The sequence below is a fragment of the Elgaria multicarinata genome, chromosome 15 (genome assembly GCF_023053635.1).
Source record: "Elgaria multicarinata webbii isolate HBS135686 ecotype San Diego chromosome 15, rElgMul1.1.pri, whole genome shotgun sequence".
Classification (NCBI taxonomy): domain Eukaryota; kingdom Metazoa; phylum Chordata; class Lepidosauria; order Squamata; family Anguidae; genus Elgaria; species Elgaria multicarinata.
In genome coordinates, this window is record NC_086185.1 from 26,588,324 (window position 1) to 26,611,981 (window position 23,658).

At 48.4% G+C, this 23,658-nt stretch overlaps 1 protein-coding gene across 1 annotated transcript; it reads right to left on the minus strand.

Annotated features, from left to right (window-relative positions):
• Positions 1-181: 181 nt before the first annotated feature.
• Positions 182-20,634, minus strand: FRMD7 (FERM domain containing 7). Its single transcript, XM_063142081.1, has 12 exons — positions 20,620-20,634; positions 19,603-19,707; positions 15,484-15,526; positions 13,421-13,454; positions 11,365-11,462; positions 9,754-9,868; positions 8,521-8,668; positions 7,022-7,117; positions 5,873-6,036; positions 3,933-4,001; positions 2,704-2,779; positions 182-1,237 (listed from the first exon to the last, which is right to left on the minus strand). The coding sequence occupies exons 1-12, from the start codon at positions 20,632-20,634 to the stop codon at positions 182-184; spliced, it is 2,019 nt and encodes a 672-aa protein (XP_062998151.1).
• Between the last annotated feature and the right edge of the window lie 3,024 nt (positions 20,635-23,658).

The following is a 23,658-nucleotide window of genomic DNA, read 5'->3' on the forward strand; positions in this document are numbered from 1 at the left end:
GGCATGGAGAACGGGACCCCAGGAGGTCCAGATTTGGCCCCTGCAGCTAAGCTTCCCCACGCCTGCTATATGGATACAGGGAATTAGTTTAACCGTACCTGCAAAAACAGTAATAGGCCATGTACCCAGCCCCCCACTCCTTTTTGCCCAGTGGCTTTGATTGGCTATACTCAATCCCTGTTTAAGTGAAATAATTGGATGTTCCCTGCGAAGTTCTGTCGTCAATGCTGGCAGTAGCCAGGCGAACTTCTTCATCCTCTTCCTCGAGCTGGAGGCTCCCTGAAGACAGACGGACCCTTGCCCTGGGTGCTTTGAGCACTCTCCCATAGAGAGTGTAATAATCCGGCAAAAGGTCCGAATCCGAGTCGCTGGACTCTGTCCCGCTGCCCACATAGCGTTCGGTGGCTCGCTGGACTCTGGGCGGTTCTGGAAAGCCTTGCTGGGCCAGCACATACTGCAGAATGTCCGCTTTCCTGCTACTCAAGACGGGACACGGCCCGAGCGGTCGGAACTCTGAGCCGTAGGGGAACCGGATGGTTTTCATGTCCGACTGACTCCAAGACCTCTTGGGAACCTGCTCCTGAACGCCGTACTCAAAGACGCTGCCGTCGTCCTCTTGCTCCATGCTGACACTGCTAAGGTAGCTAGCTCTGGGCGCAGCCTCCGGTTCAGTCACCCTTGTTCTCGGCATAGCTGGGCTTCTCCTTTGAGGCTTCATGGGAGCCACGCCAAGGATGCTCACGCCGCTTGCCCTTTCCTCCTCGAGGCCCAGAGTTGTGTGTCTTGGGAACTGAGGGGGCCGGTCCACGTAGAAGAAGACTTGGGGAGAAGCCACGTCCAGCTGTTGGTTGGCAGGGACTCTGTAGGGCACCTCGGTGTACGTCAGCTGTCGCCTAGGGGTCACCTCTCTCATGTTGCCCACAGAGGTGCTTTTGCTGTTCCCAGCAAGCTTGTAGCCAGGCTGGAAGGAGGTCAGCGGGATCCTCTGGCCATAGACGTCGGCTGACTCCCAGTCGCGCTCCATCTCCGAGTAGACCAGCGGGAAGACGGAGCTGCTTTGGGAATGGGGCAGCAGCGTTGGGTCAGCTTCGGGCTTGGAGCGCTCCAGTTCATCAGCAAAGATCACTTCCACCGCAGAGTTCCTCCGCCGACTGTCCAGCATGGGCTCTGAGGTGTGGACTCCGTTTGCACCATAGTAGCTCCCCATGGTGCCATAAACCAACCGCAGGTCTTCCATCTGGAAGAAGAGCAGAGAATTTCAGATGGGCCACAGTGACACCTTTTACTTTTGTCACAGGCAGCTGGCAGCATGTGCTGTCCTGCCGTTGTTTTCACTCGGGGCTTTATCTCTATATAGCGCAGTCTCGGAATGACACACAAAGCACACCCTTCGTGCACACAAGGTTCTGCCCGCCAGCTTCAGCCCTTAAGCCAAAAGCAGGAAGCCTTTTTTCAGCCCCGGGACTGAACTGTACATATAGTTACAGCTCCCGGAAAAGGGCCTAAAAAACAAGAGGCTGAACCGTGTCGGTTTATTATTTGTATAATAAACTTTTCTCTAGCATCCTGAGACTTCTCTCCCTTTTTGTGTACATCAATAGGAGCAGCCCCCACCCACCCCCGACACATGGTTTGGCCAGAGGAAAGTCACAGACGCACACACACCGCCCAGGAGCCAGAAACTGGACTTTGCCCATCCTTGTCTTAAGGGGGCGTTTCCCAACCCCCAGGGGACAGAATTGCACTTTCTCTAACATTGCCAACTGCCGCCCCATTTCATCCTTTGGCACAGAAAAGCATGCCTCCTTAAGAACATGTACAAGTGACTCCTGCAAAAAAAATAACGATGATGCAATGTTTCCACACCCCAGCAATGCTTGTTCAGGATTCCAGCATGGGGCAGGAGTGTTCTATGGCTCTTCTGTGGACTCCCAGAGAGAAGGGGAAGAGTTTCCGGAGAGGGGAGAGGCTCCTTCCGGCACCCCGAGGCCTTGACCTGCAAAGCTGTGCACGAGAGGGCTTGGGTGTGGAGCTGAACGTAGGATTAAAGAGTTGGAAGGGATCCTAGAAATCACCTAGTCCAGTGGTTCCACAAACTTATCCCCAGTGCCCCCTGGGATTCCAATGGGGTCAGGGAGGGGTTAACGGCGGCAGCAAACCCCGTGCCAAGGAGCACCTGGCGGGGCCAAAATGCTGCTGCAAGAGAACGCATGTGCTTAAAAAGCAGGTCAATCACAACAGTATCCTAACTTACATTTTAAAAAAAAAAAACATTTTTTGCAGCCGGCGTGGCTGGGCACACCAAGCAGGGTATGTCTCTTCATTAGCATTTTGGTGCTTTTGAAACATTTCAATTCACCGTTAAAAGGACTCTTCTTAAACGGTATTAATACACGTGTGGATTCTTCCCCTATATGGCTTGGGACCAAACTACTTTCTCCCATAAAAATGTCCCTGGGTTTTAAGACCTTCTGGAGAGGCGCTTCTCGGAAAAGACCACCTCGAGCGCCCCCCTGCCGCCCCCTCCCTCTTAGCGCCCCCCTGACGCCCCCTTGCCTCTTAACGCCCCCTATGCAATCCCACCGCCCCCAAGGGGGCAGTACCACCTACTTTGGGAACCACTGACCTAGTCCCACCTTATGCTCAGTGCAGCTTAAGCTTCCAATTCCTGCCCTGTCACCACCCCTAACCCAAGTTACGTACTTGCTTGGAAACATCTGTGAGAAGATCTGGGGAAGACCTGCATTGCCTATCATGGTATCGAGACGGGTAATGCTTCCTGAAATGAAAACAACAGCAGCACACTGCTTCACAGTTCTTTAAGAAATATAAATCACTTCCAATAACAAGGAAATCCATCTCGGCATATGTAAAACATGCCACGCGTTCGAATCCTTGCAGTTTATTTCCCACAGGCGCTGGCAGTATGATGCTAATTGGTAAAGGTAATTTTTTAAATGGGCATTCGTCAATTTAGCACAGTCAACCAAAGGCACATTTCAGCCAAGGTAAAAAGGGCTTTAATTAAAAATTCAAAGGGAGGCGGGGGGGTTAACAAGCCCTTGTTTCAATGTCCCCCTGACATCAATGGAACTTCAAAGCAATTAACTTTGGCTGGAGGGTGGCAGATTATTATTTTGCCGCTAACAAAACAGCCTGGCAAATCGGCAAATCAATTAATTGGCAAATTAAAATATGGAGTATTTTAGTAGTGGTTAAAATACGGAGTATTTTAGTAGTGTGTGAGAGAAGATCATTTCGTTTGGATACATAATACAAGGAATTTATTATTTGGAAATTGCATTGGCCCATTCAAACTGTGCACATCCCAGGATGTAACATATTCCCATAGACCTGGGTTCTAGAACTTCAGGTCCAGGAGCCAAATCTGATTCTCCTGGGAGCCCATACCTGGCCCTCTAGAGTTCCCCAGAAGCCATGCCCCCTTCCCATGGCCCCATCCTGCTTTCCCTGACCACCGACGGCTTGCTAGTTTCCTAGTAGCCATTGGTAACCATCTCCTCCAGGAATTGACCCAACGTCCTCTTAAAGCCATCCAAATTGGTGGCCATGGTTGCGCTATGTGAAGAAGTCCTTCCTTTTCTCTGTCCTGAATCTCCCCACAATCAGCTTCAGGGGAGGACCCCACTGGGTTCTAGTATTATGGGAGAGGGAGAAAAAAATGTCTCCCTATCCACATTTCTCAGCACCATGCATCATTTTGGGTCTCATTTCAGGTCTCCCCTGGGCCTCCTTTTTTCCAACCGAAGCAGTCCCAGCTGTTGGAACCTTCCCCCACAGGGTACTGTGCTGGTACTTTTGGCCACACACACCCCTTTTTATTTGCAGGAGGAGGCGGTGGTGGGCTGGGCTGGGCTGGGCTGGGGTTGCCTGATGAATGGGTGGCGAGTTTGATGGTGAAAAGATGATACCTCTCAAACGGCAAGTTCTTCAGTTTCCCCTTGGTCCTGTGTTCCAGCAGTTGTCTCTGGGTTCTTCCACTGCCATTTTAAGGACAGGAAATAGATGAGGACAGTTGTGTCTTCCGACCCCCCACGCTACCATCACCTGCACCTTCACTGCACGTAGCCTAACCTATGCCCTCGAGCGGGATAGACAGCTACCATTTTTATCATTTCTCTCGCGCCATCAGTGCGCTCGGGGCTTTCCCAAGAGGAGCAGGCCGTCTAACATTTAACACGGGAGAGAACAGAAAGGGGAAGGAAATGAAAGATGGGGTGGGGGAACGTGCATGCTTTAGGTTTCGTTACAGTATGGGGTGGGGGGTGGGTGGGAGCAACATGCAGACTGTGCCACCCCCACCCCGATCCTGAATTCAGCAGGAGCGGGGGAAATGCTTGGGTTTTGGGGTGGGAGAAAGGAGTGTGCTTTTAGGGCTAAAAAGTTCAAATTTGGCTTGTTTGACTTGGGGTTCATCGTGAAACTGACCGTGAAACTGAGCCACAGTTTCTATCCATGCCCAGACTGGACAGAGAGTTGCAGAAGAAAGAGCTCCTATCTGACTGTGCCTTTGAAGGCAGAGCTCCCAGGGATGCAGCCCTGGCAGGTTTTGATTAGCAGGGATGCTGAGGTCATCTGCCACCTCCCTCGGACTTCCCTGTTCCCTCTGAGCTCGGCTGCTATCCTCAGAGGCCCTGTGAGCAACAATACCTGACGGAACGCCTCTCCCGACGTGAACCTACCCGTACACTACGCTCAACATCTAAGGTCCTCCTCCGAGTGCCTACTCTGAGGGAAGCTTGGAGGATGGCAATATGGGAGAGGGCCTTTTCAGTGGTGGCCCCCCCAATTATGGAATGATCTCCTCGAGGAGGCTCGCCTGTTATCTTTTCAGCACCAGCTCAAGACTTTTCTCTTCTCCCAGGCATTTAACAGCATACGCTGAGCTGACCCCAGTTGTTTTAATGGATATTGTCTGTTTTTTTTTGTTTGATTTTTATGCTCTTTATGGTTTTCAATTGTGTATATTTGTTTTTAATGTTCACTGTTTTTAACCTTTGTAAACCAACCAGAGAGCTTCGGCTATGGGGTGGTATATAGATGATGATGTGATGATGATGATGATATTCCTTGTAATGCAAAGTATTTTGGAGTGGCTTGGTGTTAAATGGGCAATGAAGACCCATTAGCTTTTCAAAAGACCTGTTGCTAGCAAATGAAAGTGGTTTGTTGATATGGATCAATCCAGCTGTTTGCCATTTGGGGCTCTCCTCGGAGGCAGGGTGGCTACGGGGACTGTCACGGTGAGTGCCTGCACTTCAAAATTTACCATCACACCACGCATTTATAAGTGGCCTTACATGGACGATGGGCACAGAAAAGGTAAGGAAAGAAAAGGAACCTCTCGTGCAAGCACTGAGTCATTACTGACTTTTGGAGGAACGCCAGCTTTCGCTGATGTTTTATTGGCAGGCGTTATAGCGGGGTGGTTTGCCATTGCCTTCCCTGGCCGTTATGCCCTTTCCCCCAGCTAACTGCGTACTCATTTTACCGACCTCGGGAGGATGGAAGGCTGAGTCGACCCGAGCCGGCTGCCTGAAACCAGCTTCTGCTGGGATCGAACTCAGGCCGTGGGGAGAGTTTCGGCTGCAGAAACTGCTGCTTTACCGCTCTGTGCCACACGCGGCTATTCACAGAAAAGGTAAGCAAGAGGTGAAACACATGGTCCCCCCTTACGCAGGGCACCCTGGTGAGGCCAGGCCAGCCCCTTTCAAACAAGACTCTGCAAAGAATCCTAAACAAAGCCTTTCTAGTATTGCTCCCTAAACTCCCCACACCAGGGAATAGCAAGCAATGCTCCCCACCCTGCAACCGCCGCCGCTTTTAAATTCTACATTTTCTTACTTTTTACCTGTATCGGAAACTAGAGCCCTTGCTGCACAGAAACGCTTTGGGCTTTGACTTTGGCTCTTCGGAGAGTCGGAAGAAAGCGTGGTATTCCACACAGGTCTTCCAGAAGGCTTTGCACGTGTCTCGGCTGGCCATGGTGAACTCCAGTGTATCTTTGCACAATGCCTAAGGTAGAGAGGGGATGGGAAGGAGAGACACGCACAGTGGAAAATCAGCCCTGTTACGAACCGTTTTGTAAAAAAGTCCCTGTTCAGGTGTTACACTCCTACCCCACCTTTCATCCAGGAAACTCAAGGCAGTGTGTGGAGTTCTCTTCCCCTCCTTGACTCTTAAGAATTTAAAGATGCCTTTTAATGATGCGCTGCTTTTAATGTATTAGTTTTAAATGTTTTAATCAAGTATATGTATTTTATGGTGTTTGCATTTGTGTTGTACCCTGCCTCGATCCGGAGGGAGAGGCGGGAAATAATAATAATAATAATAATAATAATAATAATAATAATAATAATAATAATAATAATAATTTGGACATAGGAAGCAATTATCATGGCGGCTGCAGAATCAGGGCTGGTGCCAGACTATTTAGTGCCCTAGGCAGGTGAGCTGCTTTCACCCACCCACACCCACCCCAGCGTACCTGGGCACGGGGTACCATCTTGCCTGTCCAGCCGAAGCAAAGTCAGGACGCTGGGGTGGGGTGGGGTGGGGTGGGGTGGCTTCGGAACGGCACACCCAGCCGGAAGCCGCTCTGGGAGAGCAACTTCCGGGATCACCATTCCGAAGCCCCCCCCCCGCCCGTCCCCGTCCCCCAGCGTACCTGGGCACGGGGCACGATCTCGCCCACCCAGCCGAAGCGAAGCCAGGATGCTGGGGCGGGGGGTGGGCGTGGCTTCGCTTCGGCTGGGTGGGCACCCAGCCGAACCGAATCCAGGATCCTGGGGCGGACGGCAGCTTCAGAACAGCGCACCCGGAAGCCACCCTTTCAGAGCTGCTGTGGGAGAGCGGCGTTTGGTGCCCCCCTTACCTTGGCACTCTAGACGGCCGCCTGAGTGGCCTCTATGGTAGCACCAGCCCTGTGCAGAATGCTAGGTTAAGGCAATGTGTGTGATTTTCATTCAAAATGCCACGAATGAAGCAATGTGGTACTTACCGAAATGTTGGCGTGGAGTTTGATCAGGAAATGCTTCCGCTTGAAACTCAGCTTGCGGATTTTGGACCAGTTGAAGGTGTTAATCTTTGTATTCCCCTGCAAACAAACATATAAGCGAGACACAAACGAACAGGCACTCTGTGTAAGTTACAAAAGAGGAGGACCTGGCGAGCATGGAAGCATGGACACAGCAACGTGGAGGGAGTTTCCAGCCCGTCACTGAAGTCATGGGAAAGCTCATTTTTGTGTGTTTAACGGTGAAAAATAAATACATTTGGGTTACCAAAAAGCAAAAAAAACCACCCTGTAATTATATGTGGAGTTGAATCCAGATTTAGTCATACTTAGAGTAGACCAATTGAAACCAATTGGACTTAAGATAGTCAAGATTAAAGTCCCATTGACTTCAATGGGTCTACTCTAAGCTTGGAAGAAACCCATTGCCTTGCTGGATCAAAAGAAAGATTGACGTTAATATCTGGGCTTCTGCCTGGCCCTGTTTTGGACTACAACTCCCATAATCTATCACCTTTGGCCATACTGGCTAGGGTTGATGTGAGTTGTAGTCAAAAACATCTGGAGGGTACCAGATTGCCTACCCTTGGTTTAAGTATGACAGAGCTTGAGAAAACCCTGATCCTTGCTCACGTTTAATGCCGGGTGGGTGAATCGCTGTGTTTTTTATTTTATTTTTTTGTCTCTTCCCTGTTTGGAGGCGAAGCTGCCTAGAACTTGCAGCGCCCACATTATACTGCAAACACCAAGCAAAGTATGTGTTTGCTCTGCAAGTATGCCGTGGAGTTGCAGTACCATGTAATTGCCCCCAAATTAGGCGGCTATTTTTGGCAGAAGATTATATGGTCAAGAGTTGTGTAGCTACCGTGTAACACCGTGTTCTGACATGGCAGCGTTTTGGTTTACCAGGGGAAGACAGACATGGAAACGCCCACATCAAAGGGAGCGAGGGAAACCGACCGGCTCCTCCTTCAGGCTGTGCTCAAAGGGGTGAGAACTCTGAAATGCTCACTGTGGAAGATTCATCACTAACCAGCAGGAAGTACAACAAGAAGGAAGTATTTTGGATTAACATCGGAAGGGTTCACGTTTGCTGAACAGGACTGACTTCGGAGTACACGCTACAGAACAGCCTTCCCTAACGCGGTGCCTTCAAATGTTGTGGATTACACCTCCCAGGATTTCTGACCATTAGCTCTACTGGTTGGGGCTGATGGGAGTTGAAGTCCAAAACACCTGCAGGGCACCAGGTTGGGGGAGGCTGTAAGAGAAGAATTTGGGCCACAGGAGAGGGCAGACATGGCAGAATAATACAGAACTGAATTCAGTGCTGTGCAGAACCCTGGTTCTAATTCAGCGCACAGAAGATTGCAGGGAAGTCATCCCCGCGCCCCCTGCCCCAGCAATGCTGAACGGCTCTGGTGTGGATGCTGTCAAGTGGCGACTTTGTATTTACTTCCCGAGAGTAAAACTTTTCTCCTTACCCGCAAAACCAGCACGCCCATGTGCGTGACAGCTAAAGTTATTTGGGTCCCTTCTCCGTCGCTGGCCGGGTGGGGCCTGATCCCATACATTTCTAGCTTCCTAGCTATGTCCAAGAGGTGCACATCAGATTCCGCGGGAGTTTTGCCGCTAGAAAGAGACAGAGATGAATATTTCAGTTGTGGGCAGCACTCCGATCCCAGTGAGAACCAGGCTAGAGACTTTTTCATTAAATGGGTCTTTGGGGAAGTTGCCTGCTTGTGTTCTCTACTAAGTCTTCTCCAACCGGGTGCCCTCCAGGTGTTTTGGACTGCAACTCCCAGCATGCCCCAGCCAGCATGGCCAAAGTTCAGGAATGCTGGAAGTTAGAGTCCAAAGCATCTGGAAGTCACCAGGTTGGGGAAGGGTTAGTAGCGAGTACAAGCAGGCAATGTCCCAAGAAAATCATCGTCATCGTCATCGTCATCATCATCATCATCGTCATCATCATATTTCTTACCCGCCTCTCCATTTTGATCGAGGTGGGGAACAGCAGCAAGTATAAAATACTGATTAACATAGTATACATTGTTAAAACATCCTAAAAAACATCCTAAAAGCATCCTAAAATTCTGCTGGATAGGCCTGCCGGAAGAGATCCGTCTTTATAGCTTTCTTAAATGCTAAAAGACTGTTAAGTTGACGTGTCTCCTCCGGCAGAGATTTAAAAAGCTGCTAGTCCTTATGACTGCAGATAAATGCCTGAAGAGGCACAAACAACGCTTGCAGGGATTTCAGAATATGTTATTAGTGGGCCAAGGCGGTAGCACAGGTGGAAATTCAGCACCCAGCATTCCTCTTTATCTCCAGAACAATAACACGCACAAAAGAAAATAAATTCTGCACATTTACTTCATTTGTGTAATTTATACAAGCTGCAGAATTCAAATCGGTCCTGTTCAGACGACACGCTAAGCCACGGTTAGGCCGCTAACCCCTTTGCAGCAAATGGTTAGTGACCGTGTTCAAAATGTGATTATGTAGCCACCACGGTTAAGAATGGTTCAGACAACACACTAAATCATGGTTCATATGATACACTCAGCCATTATGTTTAGCTCAAAATGCTTCGCCACTGTGGCTTAGCGTGTTGTGTGAACAGGGTCATAGCCTCTGTGCAGAACTTTTAATAATTTCAAGCACAGAACAGAGCATCCACAGCTGTGATGCCAAAGGTGGCAAATGCTAAAAATTACCTGTGTTTCTTGTGGTAATGCATGATCTTGTTCGCCAAATACTCTTGGTTCAGCAAATATTTGTGTGTCTCCAAGTGCTTCCGATCCATTTCTTCATGAAAATCCCCCAGCGCAGCTAGTAGTGTAAAGCCAAACAAAGAATCCCTTTAAAATACTGTACATCTGGGGCAGGGATACTTCTAGCTTGTGGAACCTATTTTCGTTTTTCACTACATCCCCAAGGACCACCAACCACAGCTATGAGCAAAATTCTGGGCCCGTTCAGAAGACACCTTAAACCATAGCTTTAGCCATGGTGAATAACGCTTTTTGTTTTATTCACCGTAGTTAAAGCCATGGTTTAAGGTGTCTTCTGAACACAGCCTGGCTTTCTGACTTAACCACCGTGGTTAAAGCCATGGTTTAAGGTGTCTTCTGAACACAGCCTGGCTTTCTGGCTTAACCACTGTGGTTAAAGCCATGGTTTTAAGGTGTCTTCTGAACAGGGCCATAGGCTCAGGAAGAGCCAAATGCAAATTTATATTGTTATGGGTTTGAGGATCAGTCTATAGTACCTCCAGGGCTCCCTTACCATTCAGTGCTGCTGAGTACAAAGTGGCCGAGGATTTCCCTCAATGTAGTCTTTTGGGGAAATTAGCCAAAGGTTATCTTGAGTTGGTAACCTTTGTTCTACAAGGTCTGAGGGGGTAGGAGGAAATGAATCTGGAGGAAGGGTGAATCTAAGACAAAAGGAGAGCAGCTTCTGTTTTGCAAAGATCTTAGAATCATAGAATAGCAGAGTTGGAAGGGGCCTACAAGGCCATCTAGTCCAACCCCCTGCTCAATGCAGGAATCCACCCTAAAGCATCCCTGACAGATGCCTCTTGAATGCCTCTAGTGTGGGAGAACCCACAACCTCCCTAGGTAACTGATTCCACCGTCGCACTGCTCTAACAGTCAGGAAGTTTTTCCTGATGTCCAGCCGGAATCTGGCTTCCTTTAACTTGAGCCTTTTATTCCGTGTCCTGCACTCTTCTTCTTCTCGATCCTCCCAGAGTGCAGGACACGGAATAACCGGCCGAAGTTACAGGAAGCCAGATTCCGGCTGGACATCAGGAAAAACTTCTTTATTGTTAGAGCAGTACGACAATGGAACCAGTTACCTAGGGAGGTGGTGGGCTCTCCCACACTAGAGTCATTCAAGAGGCAGCTGGACAGCCATCTGTCAGGGATGCTTTAGAGTGGATTCCTGAATTGAGCAGGGGGTTGGACTCGATGGCCTTATAGGCCCCTTCCAACACTACTATTCTATGATTCTATGAAGGTTCTAGGACAGGGCAGTGGAGTGGAAGCAAGGATTGCTTGGAGTTGTATATGTTGCACTGCACGGCTGGGAATGACTTGCCAATACAAGTACAGATAGAATTGTCTATCTCAAAACTCCAAACCAGCCAGGAAGGCTGCAGGAAGACCTGGACAAAGGCAACCAGTCCGTACTTTTACAGAACACAATAGCAGCCATTGATAGCATTTTTCTCCATGAATTTGCTCCTTTAAAGCCATCTCCATTGGTACCAGGCCATCCCCATATCCTGCGGAAGTGAGTGCCGTAGTTTAACAACGTGGACCTACACTGCAAAAGGTGAGAGACCATCAGAGCGGAGCTGTTATCGCTGCAAGGAAGTCTTCCACACGCCAGGTCCTTCTTGATTTGGAGAGTGAACAGGTATCTACAAACCATTGCAGAGATGTTACTGATGCAAAGCCCTCCCCCAAATTTCCCCACCACGCCCCACATGAAATTACAGGGGGTAATAACAGATCCTCATGTTGTCCTGTTCACCTTTTCCACTGGGAGTTCCTATGCTGCAATACACGTGTGGGCCCACACACCACAGCCCACGTTTGCCACCTACCTTCGGGGCATTTACTCTCCCATGACCAGTTTCATGCATTTCTGTGATTTAACATACATCATGAGATTCCTGGTGTAGGATCTGGATTCCTGACAGTTGCCTTTATTTATTTATTTATTTATTTATTTAAAATGCAGTGTCTAATCCTTTTGTTTCTAAATATATTAAGCTAATCAACTTGTACTAGCAGCTCATCAGCAGAACCTTTCAGAGTTAAGGGCAAGAACTAATTTATTTTTATTTATGCCCTTACGTAAATAGATACATAAATAAATTACAAAAAAGGGTGGGATATAAAAATAAATTAATATAATATGTGCTTAACAAAGGCATTTACCAATGTGGGGCGCCATACGAAAACACAATTACAACCACAATACAACATAAAAGTAGAAAAATGTTATTTTATTTAACAGACCCTTGCTTTAAACTCTTGTTCAAGATGAAAAGCAGCATTTTCAAATAAATTATGCATATTAAGTCAATGTACCTAAATTCGCTTACGGCGAATAGTTTTACCTGCTTTTGCTAATCATGTAGAAAGGCCAAGAAGTTATTCAAGGCACTGCAGACCTACCTGTTGAAAACTGGAAATCCTGTTTAATCCCTTCACCTCCAACCTCTACAATTTCATCAGTCAATCTCCAGACGCTTGGAAATCTATTCACTGGGCGCATGTCTACACCAGCCCTATATCCCGGGGTAGTCCCTGGATCATCCCTGTGCATCCAAATGACTTCCCCCGGGATATCTGGGACTACGGAAAACCTGAGTTTTCCGCGTTCCCGGGACCATCCCGAGGAGCGTGGGCTGTGGGGCCGCTGCAGGCTAGTTTAGGGCCCCCAGGTCATCCCTTCCTCCCCGCAAGTAGCAGGGCTCTTAAAATGGGCCCGGAGCTACGCGGAGGAAGTCCATGCCCATTGGGGTTGGGGAGTGGGTTTGGGGTTGTTTTTTAATTTAAAAAACTCACATTTTTTGATTGAGCGCAATTGCGCTCTTCTCTTGTTTACAAAAAAACACCCCAAAATGGCGGCCGCGATGTCCCTCTTTCTTTCGGGGATGTCGCGCAACTGTCAAGACACTGGGGGAGGATTATGGAAGCAGGTAAGTCCGTGATCCTTCCCCCTCCCTCCCTCCACACCCTTAAGGTGTAGACATTCCCAGGGAAAGGAAAAGAACCTCTCGTGCAAACATTGAGTCATTACTGACTCTTGGAGGGACGCCAGCTTTCGCTGACACTTTCTTGGCAGGCCATTATTACCTTTCTTAGCGGGGTGGTTTGCCGTTGCCTTCCCCGGCCATTATTACCTTTCCCCCAGCTAATTCCCAAGGACTAGCTATATAGAGATATATCCACATGTGAGTAAGCTGAAATTCTTGCAGGATACTGAACCCAGTGCCCAGTACCAATTTTTGCATTCCTCCCACCGTGGTAATTGTAGTAGTAGTAGTAGTAGTAGTAGTAATAGCTAATAGTAGTAATAATAGTTAGTAATGATAATGATAACGATAACAACAAAAATGCAACAATACCTAGATATGTTCCAAAAAACTAGTAAAGCAGTTGTATTTCATTTCATTTAACCTTTTTTTAAAATATATCCATTACATAGAAAGTTAAGGACAGAAATATTTAACCTTTGGGGCTGAAATTGTTGAATTGTTTTTATATTTAAAGAAACTTGTATCAGAAAACTGGCAGGGAAGCAATTTCTGAATGAAACAAGAGCAATAAAATAACACCCAAGACAAAAAAGAAAAACTCCCCGTACCTCGTCAGCTCTTCTCTCAGATGGCCCGGATCCACTGGGAAAAATTTCACCATAAATTTGAAAAGAATCTCCTTAGGATCTTAAAACACAACATCTTCATAAGTTTGGTTTCAAAAGTCTGTCGGGAACATTTACACATCTCTTCATTTGTACAGCTTGTGGAATCAGCGTTTCTGAAGACTGCAGCCGAGTGGAAAACCCTAACCCGTCCCTGCGTCCTGCACGGTTCTAAATTGTTATTCCTGACAGCGAGTCGTTACCATTTTATTACTTCTTTATAGCCTACCATCCCTTTCCGTTTCCAGCAATGAGGCATGGGAAAAATAAATAGTATACTCTAAGGACACAACTTATATTGGGAAAGCAAATCAGTTCTCGGCTTGGGGAACAACTACTGGTAATGTGGAAAACCAGTGTGGTGTAATAGTTAGAGCCTCAGACTGGGGAGACCCGGGTTCTAATTCTCATTTGGCCCTCGAGGTCACTGGCTGATTTTGGGCCAGCCACTGACTGTCAGCCTAACCTACCTCACAGGGGTATTGTTGTGAGGATAAAATGAGGAGGAGGCCCATGTAAGCCACCTTGGGTTCCCTGCAAGATAGATAAATGAATAAACGTGGGTGGAAGAGGCTATATTAGGACTCTCCACAATTTTTGGAAAGTTTGGCAGCGACAGTGGAAGCTTTGACGTCAGTGGGGCAGTGAACTCGCTCCGGGTTTCAGTCGGAACTCCTTTAGAGTTCTGACTGAAACCCGGAATGGATTCACTGCTTTGCTGGCATTGGAGCCTCCAGCCTTCGGTGGTTCGCAACTGGGTTTAGGACAACAGTACTGTCGGGAGGGGTTTTATTCCTCCCATCCCCCAGGGTGTTTCTCCAGTTATAACCTCCCTCCCTCGCCCGTGCCATTTTGCAGCCTGAGGCAAAGGACAAAACACATCCCCTTTCCCAATCCACGTACAGAACCTGACCGGACTGTCAGTTGAAACTTACATCCACACTAGTGATAGGAAAATGTCCTCCACTGCACCTGAAGAAGCAGGCTAGTTTAGGACCCCCAGGACAGGCGGATGTGTGTCACATGCTGCCCCCTGCCCCGGTCCCCCAACAAAGGAGAACTGCTGGAGATTTCATCGGGTGCAGCTGAGAAGCTGCTCCCACGGCCCCCAGCAACGGCCACCCGATGCAGTTGCTTCATTCTGCCTAACGATAGGGCCGGCCCCACGACCCCTGAAGCTATTCCCCTGGCAAAGCAAACAATACAGATACCATGGGGTCAAAGTGCATTGAACTGTCTTCATAAAATAAATCACTATCTTCCCCAAACTTTCTCATGGCCCACTACTTTCATTCTTCTGGAGTAGCACTGCCATTCGCTCCAGAGTCCACAATGACCTACATGTTGCCCCTAACGCTGGTGGCAGCATATAGCCGTCACCACTAGCAGCCGTTGAACCCCTACTAGTAGCAGCCTACTAGTAGTAACCTTCCTAGGTTTAAAATGTATATGATTTAAATTTTGTAAGGCCACCTTGAGGCCCAGTATTGGGCAAAAGGCAGGATACAAACAAATAATATTATTGTTAATAATAATAATAATAATAATAATAATAATAATAATAATAATGTACCACGCACACCAGCAATGCTATCTAAACAAACAGTCCAATAACATCAATGGTTCTGATATAAATCACTGCAGTTGGGCAGAAAAGACCGGCAAATGGGCCTCTGAGGCAGGGTTCTGTACGAGGACAAAAGACACCAGAGAATTGCATCCATTTTGCCTGTGCTAATTTATAGGCACAGCTGCAAATTTAGAAAGTAATTACTACAATTTCATTAGAAACACACGGCATCTCCCACGGCCTGACTTATACTGAGTCAGGCCATTATTCCATCTAACCCAGTATTGTCGACACTGACTGGCAGCAATGGTTCTCCAGGTTTCAGGCAGGGCTTTTTCCTGCCCTACCTGGGGATGCTGAGGATCAAACCGGGGACTGTTTGCATGCAATGCAGGTGCCCTGCCCCTGAGCTGTAGCCCCTCTCTGTTTCACTTACTTTTAATCTGCTTGGTTATAGGCTTGAGAAGTTCCAGCCAGGCCTGTCAGGGCACAAAAAGAAGAAGAAGCTGGTGAAGCATATCATAGATTGTGGACTGTGACCAAATCTACATCTGCAGCGGAATGAGGTGGAAATGTTGGCTGCATCACAGGTGAGTGAGAGATTTCGGATTATCCCCCAGAAGATAAACAACAACAAAAATCTCACTGCAAGTGGAAAGGTAGTGCATCAGGGAGGAAAGGCCTAGCTCAGCCTCTGCCAGGAAGGGTCTATTTTTAACACAGGGGGACCTTAAAAGAAGAAGAAGAAGTGGTATAGCCCCTGAAGTGGTATAGCCCCATCCCACCACCTCATTCTGCTGCTTGCGTAGACCCGGCCTCTGGCTGGCAAACAATGCACCCAAGTCAATCTGCGTCCTGATGTGTATATATATATATCATTGAATGATGTGTCTTGAATGGTGTTCTGGGGAAGAAAAACAGCCTTTGAGCAGACGGTCAAAGATTCAGTGGTTTCGTTCTTTGTAAAGACAGAGCCCTCCTTTTACCCCACTGCACTCCAGCAAGTTAATGAAGCAGACAGAAGTCAATGGCCCCCATTGTTGCCTTTATGATGTCGAACTGGATCACTGATGCTCTAAACCACTTAGGTTTCCCCCTCCCCCCGACCTGGATTTCCCTCCTGGAGAGAGAGAGTTCTGTTTGGATGCGATATGGGCCACTTCGAAACGGAGGGCTTCTAGTTCTAACACTCAAAGGGCCTTACGCGTCTATTCTGGCTTTTCTTCCTTATCATTTTTTTTTCTGGTAAGAAAGAAGATGGAAGAGGTTCTGGGAAAAGACAGGAGGGCTCAGGGCCGGTGCGTCCATAAAGGCCACTTGCGGCCACCTAGAGCGCCAAGTTCGGCGCCCCCGGAAGTCGCCCTCCCGCAGCTTCTGGGTGCGCCGTTCGCCCTGCTCCCCAGCGTCCCTGGCTTGGCTTCAGCCGAAGCCAACCTGGGACACTGGGGGGTGGGGGCGCCAAACAGCGTACACGGAAGCCACCGCCCCAGCCTCCGCCCAACCCCAGCGTCCTGGCTCCTTCGAAGCCAGGATGCTGGGGTTGGAGCTGACTGGCCCGCGGGGGGGAGCAGCAGCAGCCGGGGCAGCCGGGCGGGGGGTGGCCTCGGCGGCCCCTCAGCAGCAGCAGCAGCTCCTCACATCCCGGAGGCAGCGGCGGCTGTGAGGGGGTCAGTGGGCCGGCCCGCGGCGGCGGCGGGCCCACTCTGCGGCGGCGTCATCGCTGCCGCGCCTCAGCCTGGCTCTCGCCCGTGACGTGCTCCGGACTGGCCCCCCAACCCCAGCGTGGCTTCAAAGCCGGGAGCGGGTGTCAGGAGAGAGTGAGTGAGCGAGCAGGTGGGGTGGGGTGGGGGTGGGGCGGCTTCAGAACGCGCCTGCCTAGGGCGCAATATAGTCTGGCGCCGGCCCTGGGAGGGCTACGAACAGAAGATGTCCGGACACACACAAACACCCTGTAAAATTCTGTGAATGGGGCAGAGCACTTGCACAATTAAAGCTTCGTCCGGAAGCAGCAAGAGTTTTTCACCAAAAAGAAAAGGGGGCAGAAATAACACAGCCCTGAGACTCACTCTCTCTCTCTGTCTCTCTGTATGTGTCTTAGGGTCGGGAAAGAAACTATTTGCAATAGAATATAAATAGTTCCACTTACGCATCAAAGAGGCCAAGATGCTAACAACCAGCAGGGAGTGCCCCCATCTACAAAGGTCACTATGGGCCTTCCTAGACGGGGCTTTAGACCGGTGCGAGCGCCGGGCTCACTCCTGTGCATCCAGATGACGCACAGGGTATCCCGGGCTCAGGCAGGGGTGAACCCTCCCTGGGCCTGGGGTAACCGGCACCGTTTGAGGCCCAATTTTTCCTGCACTCTCGGGCTGAGCCCGAGACCTATGCGGCAGGGCCTTGCTATTTACTGTTTTACTCTGTACAGCACCATGTACATTGATGGTGCTATATAAATAAATAAATAAATAAATAAATAATAATAATAATAGTGTAGCCAGGTCCACCGCTTTTCCCGGCTACTGGATAGCTGGGAAAAGCAGTGGACGGGCTGCAGCGCTCCACAGGAGCGCTACGGCCATCAGGGCTACAGTGGGGACATGGGGTGGGGGGCAGGAAATGGAGGCCGGGGAGATCGGGAGGAATTGTGGCCCAGGGGACATCGGGGGGGGATTGCGGGCGGGGGATCGGACATCGCGGGCAGGGGGTGTGGGTGTGGGATCGGACATCGCGGGCGGGGGAAGGAGAACGGGGCCGGGGGGGGGAGAACGGGGCCGGGGGAAGGAGAATGGGGCTGGGGGGGAGATTGTGGATGGGGGGGAAGGAGAATTAAAAAACACACAACCCCCCCCACTTACTTTTCCTGGCTCCTGTGCTGCTGCCGCCGCTTTAAAACTAAAACAAAATGGCGGCCACGACGGCTCTCCTCCAGAGCTCGTTGCGGCTCGCGTGTGAATAAGGGCGAGATCTCGCGTTATTCATAACGCGAGGTCTCCCCTCCTCTCCCCCGGATTTTCCACCAGGCCTAGCAAGGCCCTATGCCTCCCGCACCTATTTCAAAAAGGGTGACCCTTTAGGAAGGCTAATAGAAAGTTTGTTTACTTGTGTGTGTTTAAAATTATATTAAATTATACACTTCTTTTTTTGCAAAACCCAAAGCCATTAACAGCATAGTAAACACATCAAAAGCATCAGAAAAGAAAACAAACACAAAATGCAGCAGCCATGGCAAAAACACAAAACAAAATCATATTAAACTTTCCGCAGAACACACCAGGTTTTACACGCAAGTGAAGTAGCCAAACAAAACCAAAACAGAGCCCAAACAGAAGACTTAACTTACAGTGACATTAAATGAAGGAATGGTCCTGGCGGGCTCCCCTGGGGAGGGCATTGGAAAATATCGGTGCCATGCCTGAAAAGGCCCCGCCTTTCACGCTGACCTACCACATTTGAGGTGGTGGGAGAACTTGAAGCAGGATCAGTGATGTTGATCAGAGGACATGGCAGCGGGGCAGGGGGACATATAGAATAAGATGGCCCTTAAGAAGTTGTCCTGAGCCATTGGACAGAGGGGACTATGGAAATAGGTAAACAGTGACTGCAGATGAGCTAGATAGGAAATATTTCTTGCTTACCACTAGGAGTTAAGACCAAAAGAAGCCCAACAGGGCTACACACGTAACCGGAAAATTCATTAGCCTTCTTTCGGAGGTCATGCTTACATATTCCCATCTGCATTCACCATTCAGCATTGCTGACCCCAAATATAAGTATAACTAGGTTTATTTGGTCAGATTTGCAGGATTCAGCACCTTGAGACTTAAGGCATTAGTTTTTACATTTCTAGACCTCATGACTGGTATAAAGAGGGCTTGAAAGGGTTTTGAGGGGGGGAAATACCCTCTCATTTTTCTTGTGAAATTTAATAATATGTCATTTGGTCAAAAGGCCCTTGGGGAGGTTTTAGAAGCCAAGGAAGGTAGGCGTTTTGGAGAGTCCCCCCACCCCCACCCCCACCGCAGTCATCAGGCAATACTGACAGGTACAGGTATTTCCCTTCCCTGTGACTAACCGAAGCAGAAGAAATTATGCCAGATAAAGAGAAACACATTTGCTTAACAAGTCTCATTTATGCAGCTTGCAGAATCCAGCTGTTCTGAGTACAGCATTTCAAGCTATGAAAAGCCTGGTCTGTAAGACCTGGTGCCCTCCAGAAGTTTTGGACTACAACTCCCATGCGCTCCAGCCAACATGGCCAATGGTCAGGAATGCTGGGAGCTGTAGTCCAAAACATTTTTCTTGCCACTTCTGTTTATCTAAAAATCCTCTGTATATAGAAAACTAGTGTGTCAGAGTAGGGCTCTAGCTCATCCTTCTCCCTGACCTGCTAGGTTTCTATGTGCAGGGGCTTTATTATTAATAATAATGGAGGAGTATTCCACCTTGTGAGTACCACTACATCTCAATCAGAGAGACAGGTTGGCCATCTCTGCCTTCGCTGACCCTTCTAGGGAGTGATTTAAAAAGCTTCAGGGGACATGCAGTCACCACTTACAGTATGCCCCGCAGAACTCCAGAACTCCAATCCAAAATATTCCTTTTCTGTGAGGTTCAAGTGACTGCAGCTCAAGTTGAACAATGTCTTACCAGATGATTTTTGCTATTAGAAGAAAAGTGGGGGAGAAGGAAAGAAGGAAAGAGGGTAAGCACAAAGCCCAGGGGAAGTGGACGAAACGCATCATTTTATATCAATACAAGTAGATCAGACACTTCTAAATCTTAAAATCTTTTTTCAATAATCATTTTTATTGAGTTTTAAACTCATGTTCCCAATGTAATTAATGAATATATAAAAATATCACAACTTTTCCAACTACAAAACACAAACACTACGTAGGAAACAAAACACCATAACCTCTTTTCATTCTTAAAAATAAAAATTAAATAGTGTGTAAAGAATCTTGTCCTACAGGCAATGCCAGCTGCAGGTTTTGGAGGAGCCCTTGGGCACCCTCAATATACGCCCTCCCTCAGTGAGTCAGCATGACAGCATTGTCAGGGTTTTTATACAAGAATAGATCCCTGCTTGAAAACAAGTGGGAGAGGCCTCGGAGGTTGATGACATCATGGAAAGGTCCTGCAAACTTCCGTGAGTGACCGATCTTGCGCATGCAATAAATCTCTCGTGTGTAGGAGCGGTGCATGTGTGTACGCGTGCGTGTGGGGGGAGAGAGAAAGAGCCAGGCTAGAGGCTAAAAGCGGGAGAAAGGAGGCGGCTACAGACAAGGAAAGGAGAGAAATAGCAAGGAAAGGTGTTTGGGGGCAGAGTAATAGCGAGGCTGGAGCTCAGGAGAAAGGCAGAGAGAGCAAAGGAGAAAGGTCTGTGTGGAGGGATGACTGAGCAGGAGCAGAACGCAGCCCCCCCCAACAGCTTATCTGCAGCAGGTGCAGGAACAGGTAGGAGAACCTGCTGACCTGGTTTTCAAGGTTTTTTATTAAAACGATTTTGTTTAAAAAAAGCTTTGTGGGCCCTGCGTTGGGAATCCCCGGTTTAATTCAATGCCGCCCTTACAGTGCCCACCTTCATCCACAAAGAATGATGAAGAATTGCGCATGGGTTGCATTGCTCACGATGGACCTGAGATGAGCCTGGATGGGATGGATTTTCTTTCCCCCTTTTTCCCCCTCAGTTGATCACAACCAATCGAAAGTCTCTTTGGTTAAACATGGCATTTATTTAACAATCGTATTGGGTTAGATCTAAAGTAGGGTGACCATATTTTGGAAACTAAAAAGGAGGACAACATGGTTGCCCCCCCAAGGGGGCGTGTCCAGCACCAAGGGGGCATGCCCACCCGAACATAGCCTTGGTCACATGTCTGATTTTACAGCACACATTTAAGAAGTTTCATCTCTTTATCTTTAAAAATGACGATTTTAAAACCTCAATTTAAAAAAAAATTCCTGAAGAATCAATGGATGAACAGATCTGTTTCAAATTTGGTATGACTAAAGCCCTTCCTAAGAGCTACCATTGTGCCAAGTTTCATATCTTTATCTTAAAAAATGACGGAGTTATAAGCATTTTTGTTAATTCCCATTAGAGCTGCTCTCTAGAAAAAAAATCCGGATTTCCCCTCCCCCTCCCGGATTTGTCATCAAAAACCCGGACAGATCCGGGCAGATCCGGTCATATGGTCACCCTAATCTAAAGGCATCCGCAGAAGTGATGGCAATCCGATGCGACCGATGTTTGGATTGCGTTTCAAACCTCGTTGAAGCCACTTGGGGGCAAAAGCTGGGGTGGACGTTTTACAAATCAATCAATATCCACGCACGTTAAAGGAAACACCTCTAACTCAGTTCCAATGCACACAGTGCTGATATCTTACCTACAGGAAAGCTCCTGGCAGGTGGCAATGGATGCTGCTGAAGGCACCAATGCAATTTGCACATATTAATTAAGCGGCATGATCCTTGACGAGCGGGGGTAATTAAGCATCATTAAGCCTGACGAACAGGGCCGTTACAAAGCTGATTGCTAGGAAATCTGGAGCTATTTTAACGGCAAGGACGAGAACAGCACTCACGTTCCCTGTCCGTAATGTGTAAATGGGCAGATTTCATGTATTAAACCTTCGGCGCTTCTAGGAAAAGAAGGAAAGGAGAAGCCCACACCAATACCAGGAGGAAATGATGCAACCTCCCCCAAATCAACATGGTGCAATGGTAGTTTAATAGGTTCTAAAATTAGTTATTAAGTTCCAATTGCACCTTCCCTCAGTTGCCTCTTGCATTTTTTCTGCTTCTGCATGCTAACTAAAATGGGAGTTTTGGCACAAGTACTAACGGGCAGGAGTTGATCATCCCTAGTTGACATCAAGCACTGGGACCGTTGCCTGGGGAGGTGGCAGCCCAGCAGTGCAGGGGCCGGGAGCGCCACGCTTTGCTCGTGCGCCACAGAGCCCCAGGCTGGCCCTCTCGCAAGGAAAATTGCCACCGGCACGCATCCAGGCGCTCCTGTCATTGTGACTTCAGCTTCCGGGGAAATTGAAGGGTTGCTTACACACCGCACATTGTGCTCAGCGTGAAGGGTACATGCTAACATTTTGCAGATAAGCCGTTGTTGCACTCAGCGAGCTGAAAATTACTACCCCTGCGCGAGAAAGCAGCTGGGAAAGTGACAGTGTAATCACGGCCTTCGCTCCAGGGCTGTCGCGTTTTCCTTCCAAACGGCTGGATCACGACGGTAATTAAAGCAATCATTGCCATTTATTCCTTTGGCACTAGAATATTTGGGCACCGATTCGCAGGGGAGAAGAGTGGGAGATGAGCCCAAGTTGCTTCCTCGCAAGAAAGTCACTGGCCGGGTTCTGATGGGGATGTGCGTTGCTCATTTCCTATTTGCGCATGTGGGCGCAAAGCCTGTCTCAGATGCCGGACTAAGCATTCAAAATTCTTGTGCCAAGCGAGGCAGCGTCTAGACCAGCCTTTCTCAACCTGGGGCGCTCCAGATGTGTTGGACTACAACTCCCAGAATGCCCCAGCCAGCTCTGCTGGCTGGGGCATTCTGGGAGATGCAGTCCAACACATCTGGAGTGCCCCAGGTTGAGAACCACTGGTCTAGACCATCATCATCATCATCATCATCATATTTCTTACCTGCCTCTCTGTCTGGATCGAGGCAGGGATCAATAGTAAGTCTAAAATACTGATTAAAAACATAGTATACATTGTTAAAACTTCCTAAAAACATCCTAAAATTCCACTGGATAGGCCCGCCAGAAGAGATCAGTCTTTATAGCTTTCGTAAATGCTAAAAGACTGTCAAGTTGACGAATCTCCTCCGGCATTCCACAGTCAGGGAGCAGCAGAAGAGAAAGTCCTCTGGGTTACAGTTGTCAGCCTACTTATTTTTTTATTTATTATTGCATTTCTATACCGCCCAATAGTCGGAGCTCTCTGGGTGGTTCAGCCTAGTTTTGGCTGGCTGAAGGAAATTCTTCCCAGAGGACCTGAGTGTGCGGGGCGGATTGTATGGGAGAAGGCGATCCCGCAGGTAGCCTGGACCCAAACCATGTAGGGCTTTAAAGGTGATAACCAACACTTTATACTTCGCCTGGAAAGTAACTGGGAGCCAAAGTGTGCCTACACAATCAGGTGGAGGGCAGAAGCACTTATGAGCTGCATTTGTGGCATGGAATAATAAATAATAATAATAATAATAATAATAATAATAATAATAATAATAATAATAATAATAATATTTCTTACACGCCTCACCGTCTGGATCGAGGCAGGGATCAATAGTAAGTCTAAAATACTGATTAAAAACATAGTATACATTGTTAAAAACATCCTAAAAGCATCCTAAAATTCCACTGGCCCTTTTCCAATTGCTAGCTTTCCCCACGGGATTTTGCGTGCAACACGGAGCCGTGGCTGCGCTGTATTTAGGCAGTGTGAATTAATTGGAGAGGTACACAGCTTCCAGGGATGGGCAACGTGCGTCCTCCCCATCCTATGCAGCCCCCACCCCAAATCACTGCAGCGCTGCAGGGTGATCACACCTTGTTTTAATGCAAAACCGGCCTCCCCTGGTGCTCTTAAT

Coding starts and splice junctions, on each gene's coding strand:
- FRMD7 (XM_063142081.1), bottom strand. Junction 13,455..15,483: donor TATAACCAAGCAGATTAAAA/GTAAGTGAAACA, acceptor AATTTTTCCCAG/TGGATCCGGGCCATCTGAGA. Junction 1,238..2,703: donor TCACAGATGTTTCCAAGCAA/GTACGTAACTTG, acceptor CTCTTCTTCCAG/ATGGAAGACCTGCGGTTGGT.